Genomic DNA, 10,763 nt, shown 5'->3' with positions numbered 1-10,763 from the left:
GGAGATTACAGATCAGTTAGCTAATGCACCACAGTTTTAAATATTCGTTTGTTTATTTGGTCAGGGACCGTGTACAAAACCAAACACACTTAAATGAGTAGAGATGCTTACAGTTACCTAGCTAGATAATTTCCCTCTTCAGTCCCCGGGAAGGTCAACACTAAAGAAACAACAAATACAATACAAATAAGGACAAAAACAACCCATAAACATAATAAAACAAAGCCATCTCCCACAATCCACCACAAAAGCCTACATTAATTAGTACCTATATGATATACATTACAAAGAGAGCACAAATAGAAGCCAATGAACTTCTACACGATTCTTTTTTTTAAAACTACAAGAAAGTCTGCGAGTTTTCAGATCAGTGGGGAACATATTCCATTGACTTCCATTGAGTTTGTACTGGAATACTAGTCTCCCAGACCTCTTGTTAGATTCTAAAGGAAGCTGAACAAAGCTAGTCAAAGATGTGGGGGCAATATTATGAACTTCCCTTAACCAGACAGATATCTGAATAAGTAATTAGATTGTGAGAATAAAACATACAGCACAGGCAGAAAATTCTGACCATTTCAAATGTTCCACATTTTGGTAAGTTTTAGGTACCTGTTAAAATGGATTAATTTCCCATCTACACACAATACATCATATAAACATTTTTGGAATGTGTTGTACATTTGTTAGAAAAATAAACAGAAATATTCCTTTCACATAAATATTCAGATCATTCACCTAGTAGTTGGTTAAAGCACCTTCGGCATCAATGACTGTCTCCAGTCTTCTGGAGAGTGAACCTTTAACTTTGGCACACCATTGTTTCTCCCATTTTTGTGCCAGAATCATTCAAGTTTAACCAAGTTGAATGGGGAGGGTCAGTGCAAAGCAATGTTTGAGTCCCAGATATGTTCTTCTGGGTTCAGGCCCAGATTCTGAATTAGACACTGCAGAGAGTTTTCTCCAAGCTACTTCTATGCTTTCTTGGTGGTATGCTTCAGGGTAATTGTCTTGTGGAAACGTAAACCATCACCCCAACCTGATCTTGGGCACTCTTGAAATGTTTTCAGCCAGGATTGCTTTATATTTTTCTGCTTCCATCTTTCCCTTCATCTTGACTAGTCTCCCAGCCCCTGTTGCAGAAATACATTCCCACCACCATATTTGAATATGCTAAATGGAAGGGATGGTATTAATGAGGTTAAGTGCATTGCTTGGTTTTCTCCATACATGCAGATTGCTAGGGGTATTTTTTTTACTCTTTCCATTCCATTTTTATATTGTGCCATTCTGCTGTCTAGTAATTAAATTAAGACTATGATTCAATATTGTACATTGTTACACAAACTGGTTTAATAAAATAAAAAAATAATAAAAAAATAATAAAAAAATCTAGGTTTGAGCAATGTATCACCTGAGTTAACAAACTGCTAGGCAATATTTTTAAAATTGTGTCATTTATCCTAACAATTTTACTTAAAATCTTACACAAAGAGTAATTCCATCGTTTAGAAAAATGGTTAAACATCCTTCACAGTTGATGCTCAAGCAATTACAATGAGGGCACAACCGCTACATTTACACAAACACTAATTTGATATTAGTCCAAGTCTGCTAGTCAAACTAGTGACCACATACAGTGTGGCTTGATTGTCATAAAGGTCATAAGGTTGACCTAAGTATATCCTTGAAATGTGTGACTATTTGAGGGAAATCCAGACATAAACTTAAGTTGAGTCATAAACTCACGCCTAGTTCCCAGTTTTTGCACAAGATTTGGGGGGTGGGGTGGTGGTGCTGTTGGTGAAGAGACATCCCTAATTGCAGTTTTTGGTTTGTTTGTTTTAACTTACATAAGGGTAAACATTGTTGCATCAAGGGGATATTTACCATTTTAAAAGAATATGCTTCTGGGCAGATAAATGGGACTATAAACAGAGTAAGTCATTTATTTAGCTCTTGTAAATGTCTTGGTTCAGTTTAGTTTCATAGACAAAAACTTAGGCAGTGTGCGCACGTTAAAATGAGGGTGTAATACTAACACCAAAAAATTGTCAAATATCCTGTTGCTAAAATTAAATGTCTCTCTACATAAATCAATACACCACCCTCATGTCTGTGAATTCCATTCTCTTGGTAGGCTTAGTAGCCTGGAAAATGCATACAAGTGTGCTTCCAGTGATCCTCTACTGAAGTTTGTAAATCATACCAGTGGTAGGCCTAACCACAAATTAGATGGGGGGGGGGGAAATCAAAAAAATAATTAAAAGTGAAACTGTTAATTATAAGCACCCCCTTATTGGAAAGGAATAGTATCACAGCTTGCTCCAACTGATGTAAAGAGCACTGTTCCATGTGCTTCTGTAGTTCAACTGGTTGATCAAAGTGCTAGTAACATTAAAAGTTGATTCCCTGAGAGCGCACAAGTTTCCTACTGACTGATATGCAGTTTAAACTGAATAGGAGCATCTGCGAACATTAAAAACAAAATCATTTCATGTCACTTGACAACATTCCAGTAATACTGAAAGAGTTTACTGATTAAACATGAACAAAATTGTTTACAAAAACCAGTGTAATTAAGTTTCACATTAATGTTACAATTCTCTTGGTTGCTAAACTTTATGCACAACTGAACTTAAGATCTAACAGTCTGAACAGATTTTTAAATCTTTCCAATATGTAGTTCACAGGTAATCATATAAACTACACTAAAAAGGTAACATTTGAAGACAAAATGATAAGGAAAGTAAATAGACTATGACAGAAATCAACTTAACCATGTAATGGTACTTCCAGAATATTGACAAGCAAGGGAACAAAAACAACATGCCACAAACCAACATTTGTACCTACAAAGAACCAATAATATTTTGTTCCTACAAAGACTGAAGGAGGAAAGTGACTTTCTCCCACTCACTTTGTTGTGGACTCGGCCATCAGAAGCTCAGAGGTCATGTCCACTATTTGTCTCAGGGGCAGGCCGCTGAGGACATGCTGATGCTTAGCTCGGAGCGCCAGCAAGGCGCCAACAATCCTCTGCCGGCCCACCTCTGGGTGGCGCTCTGACAAGCGGGATATGATTGTGTCAAAGCTGCCCATGGTGGCATAGTGCTGTGGCACGCAAGTGCCCAAAGCAGTGGGTGTGTCATGTATGTTAGTAAGCTTGTCCAAACTGCAGTGGAGGGGCTGTATAAAGAAGGGCAGAGAAGGGGGAGCATTGTATGAATAAAAAACAGTGATAAATTAATGGATCTCACTTTTTGCAGAGGTTTACATCAACTGATTTTTTTTAAATCAAGTACTCCATCTGAAATATTTATTAAGTACAACTTTATCATGTTACTTTTTCCTCCTCACAAAGATGTTGCTGTTCGGTCAGCCCAATGTGAGGAAAACAAAAACAAAAACAACTTCTCAATTTTAAATCGGAAGCCAAGATCTCACTTCCTCTAAACTTGGGAGTGTCTTGCTATACTCACTCCGGACAAGCGGATGCTGCTTTGCGAGCCACGCGTGCTCGGCCGTTGACCTGTGGACCGTGTTTTATGGGCAGCTGGGGGATGGTCTCTGCAGGACTCTTTTATGGGTCTCCCACCACTTGCTGGGGACTGTTGGACATGTTCCACATGGAGTGTGTGGCCTTGAACAGATCGCCCACTTACCTCCCTCACTGCAGCCTCTGCGTCTGTGGGACTTCTTACACTCACTATTGCAACACTAGAGAGAAAAGCAGGAACATCAAAGAAATTTGTCAAGACTAAAACTACAACAAATGCTTGCTGAATATTCCCATATTCCTGAATAAATGAATATTCCCATGCAGTTCTGATATTGTGCACACTACCAGACCATCACCACCTTTGCTTGTTTTTAAATATTCAAACAAAATGGCATTAGGCTTTACCTGTTGTTGCTGAAACTGGTGATGCACACTTGATTGGCATGATATCTCTCAAACCAAAGCAGCAAATCACACTACAATGTGGAATAATTTAGTGAGTGATGCTGCTCTCTGGAGGTCAAACTGATTAACTACAATGACATGTTATAAAATTGTTTCTTTAAAAATCAAGATAACTTTGATGTACAAGAACTTTTCAAATATTTTAAAATGTCAGAGCCCCACCTCAGTAACATTACTTGATAGGCCTGTGACGTACACTAAGGAAGTGTGGCTTTTCTTTTCATTTGCATCCTCTAGAACAAAGTACAAGTACATCAAGACAGTAGATCTATTTGATGGCTGTTTGGTTTTGTAATAAAAGCTTTACACCAGTTGTTTACATACCCACACCTTTTTGTTTCATCTTCAACTTCCCTTTATCCCTCCATCTTGCTTCTTGTTCTTCTTTACAAATTTGACCAGAAGATACAAGTTCCTCCTCTGCATCAAACCAAGCCTCACTGCTGTTCATCTCTTTTGAAATACCTGTACAAGTTAATACACAATTCAGAAAAATAAGACCTTCATTCTTGTACCTAGTTTATTTAACCATTTAGTGGAGCAAGAAGTCATTTTCCCAATGATTCTTCTTCACATTGTGACATCCATTATACAGACACCTAGTGGTCTGGATATTTCAGAGATTCTGTACTAAATTTATTTTTTAAAACATGGCCATCTTGATGGAATATAAACTGGTTCATTTGAGGGCTACAAAGAAATTCGATCCTTAATCTCATATGAGCTGCACTTTACAGAAAAAAAACTATCACATTATTTTTTGGTGGTAAAATGACTTATTGCTTTATTGCACACTTCTCATCTGATATCTGTCTGTAAAGTGTCCATAGTGCCTGAGAAAGTCACTACACAAATGTAAATAACAACAACTTGAACTATTCAATTTACAGGATATCCATTGTTAATTGCACATGTATTAAATCACTGCATAGATCGTATCTAAATCTTGCCATGATTCCCCAGTAAAATTACTCAGTGTTTAGTATACCTTCTCTCTAAGCTACAATTAGTGAATCTGAATGCCATGTCAGAATCTACATACTATTTTAAAAAAACACTGCCTAGTTACTCACAGCTAATTATTTAATGCTTTGGAAAGAAAACAGATATGTACCCAACAATATAAACTGGCTTTTAAACATTTTTTAAAAACATACCAATCTTAGTTTCACAAGAGACATCGAATTGCTGTTTGAGGAGAGACAGCTCTGGTTTTCTTACCACCTCCATCTTGATAATCTAACTGGGGGCCAGCATCATCCTGCCAGTGTTATACAGGTGCAGGGGTGTAAGGAAGAAAGGCATCACAAAACACCAGTGTTTCAGAATCACTTCATGAATTATACAAAGCTTACAAAAGGACTTTTGTGCTTTTTAAATTTCAAAGCAATTTAAATTTCACTTGTATACTAGCAAAGAAAGCCTAGGTTTCTATTTTGAGTTGAACAAAACTTTGACTGCCGAAATACTGCTTTGCTTAGGAAAGCATTTTTCAGTAGCTTTGGTCTCAATTTCAGCTATGTGACTGACCCTTGATGTCTCCCAGATCTTTTCTATGCATATTTATGTTTACAGTAAAAACCTGAGGTGGTGTTGTCCTGTTGGTATGTTGTAGTCCTCCCTCTGCTCCTCCCGTGCTCATCCCCTCAGCTTGGCCAAACTCGCCCTCATGTTCAAGACCACTGGGGCTTCTGACAGCCAAACCAAAAGTATGAAATCAGCACGGTATAGTGAGAATAAGCACTACAAATAAGAATTCACTCTCTCAATAAGACAAACTTACCTGGATGAAGCCTCAAGTAGGATGTCTCCTAAATAGGCCTCAGATATCTGTAAAGGAACAAAATTAGATTGAAATGAGGTTCTACAAGAAAATACAATGACCTTTCAGGGATTTTGTCAGGAGTGTGTAAACTACATACCCAAGCAGGAGAATAGCATGTTCCTGTAGCAATCTTCTGAGAGTCCACCGACAAGGGCTTGAGGTTCTCTAGAGGAACCCCTGCCAGAATCTTCCTCTTTGCCTCAAAGTAATCCTCCTCCAAGCACTTAAGAGTCTGCGCCATTACATCAGGCAGTGCTTCGGTTCTGCAATCCCAGGGACACTCACTTGAATCAATTTCTACTCACTTTAACCTCTCAGCAGTAAGATCACTATACGATTCCATTATGACCATTGAGCTCTGCTTGATTTCTGTACCAACCCGTGAAGTGCAGCTTCGCCCTGTGGCGAGGTGTAGTAGCGTCTCCAGCAGTGCTGCAGGCACATGGCGAACTGCAGAGCCAGCAGACGCAGTTCAGCACGCTGGGCACGCTGAACAGCATCACATGCGCAGGCCCTCTTCTGCCTCTCACCACCAGCTTCCTCTGCACAGACTCTACTGTAGCCACACCACACATTTAAAACATGTGGGCTTCATTTAAGCCAGCTGTTTTGTTCAGACTGCCTGGTTATATTCCCCATCTATCTGCCCCTTTAAAAAGGTATAAAAACTAATTCTCAGCTTCTGGGTTCTGATATGGAGCACAATCACAACAAAATGTTTTTGAATTTCTTACAAGCATATAATTAAAAAAAGGTATACTACACATTTACAAAGACTACACATATTAGAAATTAAAAAACAAAACAAAAACAAACAAACAAAAAACACCACACATTACAGATGAAAAAGCAGCTTCTGAAATCTAAAAAGCAAAAATTCAAAGCGGCAAAGATTTTTCAGTTGTAACCTCTACTGCAAAACACCCAACAAGTATAGGGTGCAAGTTAAACCAGTAATCTGGTTGTGTGTATGTGTGGGGAGGAAGGGATGACCAGCATGATCTGAGGCAGCAAAATAATCTAATCTGATTTGAACATACCAGACGGGACTTGGAAATAAAACATTATATATGTTATTTTATACATCACTGAACATTTTGAGTTACCTTGCCACAGTATCCTTTAAAAGCTTCAACTTCTTTTCCTAAACAAGAACAGTTTGCGTCAGCAAATACATTTATGAAGAAAAAAATCCATATTGTTGCACAGAAGATGTAGTACCTCAGAAACAGCATCCAAGTTAGACATGTAAACCTCAGTAATGGTGCATTTCTCATAAGCAGACACTTGAACTGTCTGCGTCTCTTGCTCATGGTTAATAGTAAATGAATCAGAGCCAGAAGCAACATCTCGGCAAGGCCTTGCAAAGAAGCTTTGACTCATTTCTGTTGCCTGGTTAGATGTAAAGTTATCTCTAAAGTCACTGCTGACATCCACTGCCTGGCTCATGAGACAGGCCACAGGAGAAACATCACATCCCTCACGTTGTGTGGTGCTCTCCACAAGCAGCTTGTGTTGACCTACAGACACAAAAGACTCCTTGAATACAGAACCTCTCTCTAGAGTATCCTTGCTGAATAGTGCCAGTTGAGGATTAATGTATTTTGGATTGCATAGGACCCGACTGACAAGTCACCAAGCTTGAACCTCCTTCAGTGACACTCATCCAGCTTTGGCTCACCTCGCAGTTCATCCTCATTGCTGAGGTCTTGGTAATCCTCTGTGAAGCCAGTCCACTCAGACAAATTGCTGACACAAGACACAGAATCAGGAAAGCGTTCTACATGTTCAACAGTGGAAACCTCAGCGCTGCCCATAGTGGCCATCATAGAATCACTGCAACATGGCTCATGCGACTCAGTAACATCATTCCACTGAGCGGAACCATGAGCCAGCACAGTACTGTTAAAACTGTAGTACTCTGGCAAGGTCTCTTGCTCCAGCCTGGTGAGATCCGCTCGAGTGCCTGCTGGCATGGGCCTCTGGCCTTGGCCACTTATCTGGTTGTGGCTCTGCATATCAAGCTCAACATCGAGTGAGAAGCTTGCCTGTGCCGAAGGATCTTGAAAGACTGCAACCTCAGTACCGCCACACCACACTCCTCCCTCCCACATCCTAGATAGGAGCTGGGCTTTTGTGGTATGTAATTCCTGCTGGTCTGGACAGGCCTGGGCTGCATAGCTGCCATCAAAGGCATGCTGGGATCCATTTGCAGAGGTGATCTGGCTGGGTGATTCATTTGAGGTGCTCTGATCAAAACCCAACTGCTCAGGGTTCCTCACAGAAAACACTTCTTGTTTTCTGGCTTTTAGCAGATTTAATTCCTCTCTCACATTGTTTGGGAGCAACCTGAGTGTTTTTTCCTCTTCTGCAAATGCACATACAAATGTTAAAAGGTATCCTAGAATTAACTTGGCTAGTAAGAAAGCAGATTAAGTCATTCTTTAAGGTCACATCATCTGAGCAATCCAAATATACACAGCATCTCTTACCCAATATGCCAACACTTTCCTCTGGGTTTAAGATGAGCTTGTTACACTGTCTGCATTTTTTAGCACCAGATGGACAACTAGTACCACAGTTCAGACAGTGAAGCACACCATAAAACATTGGCTGACGTGACCTGGAGAAACATGTGTTTGCAACATCAATAGAAGCTTATAACCTACTTCAGTTGTACAAGAGCACATCCAGTGTATTAGGGCATGAAATTAAATCATACATGTTCAGCTTTGATGACATATCTGTTCCTGGAAGGGGAAGGCAGTTTCCTACAATCTGTTCTAAAAGGGTATTAAAAGAACATAAAATTGTGTGCTTCAATAGTCATGGAGACGATTTATGAAAAATCTAGAATCACCGTAAGTGAAACTTGAGCAATTCAACTTACGTTTCAAACGAACAATATGGCTAGACACTTCAAGAGCAGGATGTCTCTGTAGAAAGTGAAGAAACCCCCCTTGTTCTGCAGACAATACGGTGCTATTCAGTTATGCTCATATTCCAGGCCAGGAACAGTTAGTCGATTAAGAATTTTAATCCAAAGTAAAAAAGACAACTCTGGTTTTTACACCAATATCACTATGTGCAGCATCCAACATATCAGTCTTACCTTCTATCAGTTGCCTATCTTCTACTGGTAAGGAGAGATACCAACTAAGCAACTTTGGATCACTTAACTCCAGAAAATGACTGACTCCAACAAGATCAAACACAGATCTGAAAGAATCATAATTCCGCCCGCAATTAGAACGTTAATGTACACATATTACTGTGTATAAATTTGCAGTTATTCATTCATTTCTAAAAAGGGTCCCAAAAATCGTTTCCCCTGAATCTTGTATGTGTGAATAACCTACTTATTTAGTAGGAATTGTCTTCCATCATCGACAGACAAGGAATGACCCAGATCGCCTTGGAATATATGCAACACATCATTATTATCTGAAAACTCATAACTTGCATATCAAGAAACCTTCGCTAGACAGTCCCCATCTTTACGACACAAGTTAAAAACACACCTAAGCCGCTCCTGAAACCAGGTGGCCGATGACTAAAAGCATGCTGACTCTGAATTAATGTGGTAATAAACTTACCGACCACCTCGTTCATAGCAAGGCACACTTGTTGGTCAAATTGTATCATTTGCCACATCATGGTGGTATACACGTTTGAAGAGCTGCGCGAGTTTGGCTCAAAGTAAAACGGTACCAAGGCGGGAGGTGGGTACCACATGTTCTGCAAAACGTTGGACATACAACTATTTGGAAACCAGATTGTGAAAATACATGCGGTTCTAAATGAATCAACTTCATTTAAGAAATGCAACGGACCCACTGGCTGTATTGCGGACTCCATTAACTTACTAGTTATATAGCTACAAATGAAAGGTTTTATTTTACCGTGGTTTACGCATCTCCAAAAACTGCGCGCGAGCCAACACAGTGTGCACGTGCAAATGGCTTTAACCAATCACCAATAAGATTTTTCTATCAATTAAGCAGCCAATTCAAAACATATTTAATATGAATGTCCACTTATAAATCAACAGCCATAATTCCCGAACCTTTCAAAAACGGTTACGAGAATCATCCGAGGCTCGGTCCTAAAACGTGACGTTAAGGTTAGTACAGGCTAAGAACCAAACAAGGAAGCTAGCTGGCTAGCGATAGCTACGATAATCAGCCTACTAGCTTAGCTGTGCATTTTTAAACTAACGTTAACATAGTTAGCTAGCTAGCCAGATTATTGAAACAACGCTTTTGATACTTGGTCAGGTTAAATATTTTGGTTATTATTTCTTATTTTGCTAATCCTGAGGAAGCATTTTTATTTAAAAAAAACTTGTATCGTAAATAGAAAAACTAAATCATCTAACGTCCAAACAGTGTAAAGTTGAATAGCATCTTAACCAATTGTAAGAATTTATCGACCACACTAAAAGAGTCAGCATAACGTTTTAAAGCCGTTTTTGTTATGTTGTTTCAGATCAGTACAAAATATAACACGAAGCGACACATAACCTAATTACCGAAGTTGTTCACTTTCTTACTGCTGAACCAGATTGCCACTCTTTGGTAACGGCAGCTGTTTGATTGATTTTAAAATGTCCAGAATTATTCATTCGTCATGATGCAATAGTAAAATGTTGCCGCTAGAAGGAACTATTACCACCAAAATATAGCTAAACCTCAACTATATTTCACAAGTTGAAGTTCAGATGCCTTAGAGGAAGTGAAATATTGATAACTTTATCGGTTACCCCTCCATATATGGTCTGTGATCCTGTCATTAATTGTTTTTTTCGTTTCTAAGTCTAAACGTCTTCTTAGCGGGACCGGGTGCTTTTTGGTTATTCTACTTCCGCTTCAAAAAGTAAAAAAAAATAAAATAAAAAAAATTAAAAAAAAAAACCCAAACAAAAAAACAAACCGTGGATGTTATTTAATTACCGTTCCAATGTCTAGAAAG

General features: G+C 39.0%; 1 protein-coding gene across 1 annotated transcript; it reads right to left on the bottom strand.

Annotated features, from left to right (window-relative positions):
* Nucleotides 1-48: 48 nt before the first annotated feature.
* On the bottom strand, nt 49-9,527 carry rbm44 (RNA binding motif protein 44). The gene is made up of 20 exons (XM_035535812.1): nt 9,389-9,527; nt 9,152-9,206; nt 8,905-9,011; nt 8,683-8,757; nt 8,515-8,575; nt 8,285-8,415; nt 7,474-8,160; nt 7,014-7,312; nt 6,907-6,930; nt 6,172-6,332; nt 5,890-6,055; nt 5,751-5,797; nt 5,550-5,658; nt 5,189-5,228; nt 4,292-4,432; nt 4,130-4,200; nt 3,908-3,978; nt 3,483-3,720; nt 2,921-3,189; nt 49-160 (listed from the first exon to the last, which is right to left on the bottom strand). The coding sequence occupies exons 1-20, from the start codon at nt 9,525-9,527 to the stop codon at nt 139-141; spliced, it is 2,913 nt and encodes a 970-aa protein (XP_035391705.1). The 3' UTR covers nt 49-138.
* Between the last annotated feature and the right edge of the window lie 1,236 nt (nt 9,528-10,763).

Source organism: Electrophorus electricus, chromosome 2 (assembly GCF_013358815.1).
Source record: "Electrophorus electricus isolate fEleEle1 chromosome 2, fEleEle1.pri, whole genome shotgun sequence".
Taxonomy (NCBI): Eukaryota; Metazoa; Chordata; class Actinopteri; order Gymnotiformes; family Gymnotidae; genus Electrophorus; species Electrophorus electricus.
The sequence above is the reverse complement of the archived record's forward strand: the minus strand, read 5'-3'. Positions and strand labels throughout refer to the sequence as shown.